Genomic DNA, 1161 nt, shown 5'->3' on the forward strand with positions numbered 1-1161 from the left:
GTAAACCTATAACATGCACAAAAAAGATATATAACACAATAAAGGAAAGGGAAAAAGCCAAAAAGCATAATATGAGCACTTCAAAATAAAGCAGATATAATATAGAAACTAAGCCGCAGAGCCACCGTTGCTGCGTCCGGAGCTCAGCGCCGCCCAAGACGATTGTGATTGGTTTAAAGAAATGAAAACAACCCAGAGCGTTTTTTTCTCCTATCCCAGAATGCATCTGTGGTGTAGCCAAGCCTTATTTCGCAGCGCTGTGGCAATGCGAGACTAACTAGAGGAAGAAAAGGAGAATTTATGGAATGGAAGCTTAATGTTCAGAGAGTTTTGTTGGGAAAACCTCAGTCCCAAATCCAGCACTCAGTTCACCCGTCACTCCCCTCAGCTGTCAGCAGTTTCTAGACTCAGTCGAGTCTTGGAGGATCTTCTCTCAAAGCACATCCTGAGGACATAACATTTAGGTTGGCTGCTGCAAGGCTAACATTTGAGAAATGTAAACCTCTGCCAGGTGGCTCAGTCCTCAGCTTCACTCTAATGTCTGATGGAGTCCTGCCACAAATTCCTGATAGCATGGTTCTGAAATGAAAGGTATACAATCAACATAAGACTTAAAAAAAAAATATATATATATATATATATATATCTGAAGTTGTTAACTGATTTTATAATAGAGCTCAACAGTGTGGTTCTGGAAGTAAAAATCCCACTGATTGTCTCCATAAGGATTTAGATCAGGGGGTCAAACTCAATTTCACTAAAGGCCACAATGGAAATGAGAATCACATCAAGGGCCAGACATGTAGAAGTTATTGACATGCTTTTATTTAATTGAAAAAGTCAAATATCTTTGACCTTATGATTGCATGTCTCATTTAGTCTTCTCACTTACAGTTGACAGTCGACATAAAGCCCTAAAAAAGTCATCAAGTTTGGTAGCCATCATAGAAAAAAAAGCACAAAAACATCACAGAAATCACAGAAAGCGCCAAAATCGTCGGATAAAGTAACAAAAAGCTCGAAGAAAGTGACAAAAACTTTGAAAAAGCGAGAGAAAAAAAAGTAGGTGGGCTGAAATGTTTTGTAAACCTAAATTGATATGCGGGCCGGATCAAAATCTACGAGGGGCCGGATTTGGCCCGAGGGCCTTGAGTTTGACAC

The 1161-nt window shown here is 39.7% G+C and overlaps 1 protein-coding gene across 2 annotated transcripts in view; it reads right to left on the reverse strand.

Annotated features, from left to right (window-relative positions):
* Nucleotides 1-1161, reverse strand: part of tpk2 (thiamin pyrophosphokinase 2) — a 6011-nt gene continuing 4850 nt past the window's right edge. For both annotated transcript variants that reach the window (XM_031311489.2, XM_031311487.2), the window contains exon 8: nt 1-579. In XM_031311489.2, coding sequence (XP_031167349.1) covers nt 530-579 — 50 coding nt within the window. In that variant the 3' untranslated portion in view covers nt 1-529. The remainder of the gene's footprint in view (nt 580-1161) is intronic.

The sequence above is a fragment of the Sander lucioperca genome, chromosome 12 (genome assembly GCF_008315115.2).
Source record: "Sander lucioperca isolate FBNREF2018 chromosome 12, SLUC_FBN_1.2, whole genome shotgun sequence".
NCBI classification, from domain to species: domain Eukaryota; kingdom Metazoa; phylum Chordata; class Actinopteri; order Perciformes; family Percidae; genus Sander; species Sander lucioperca.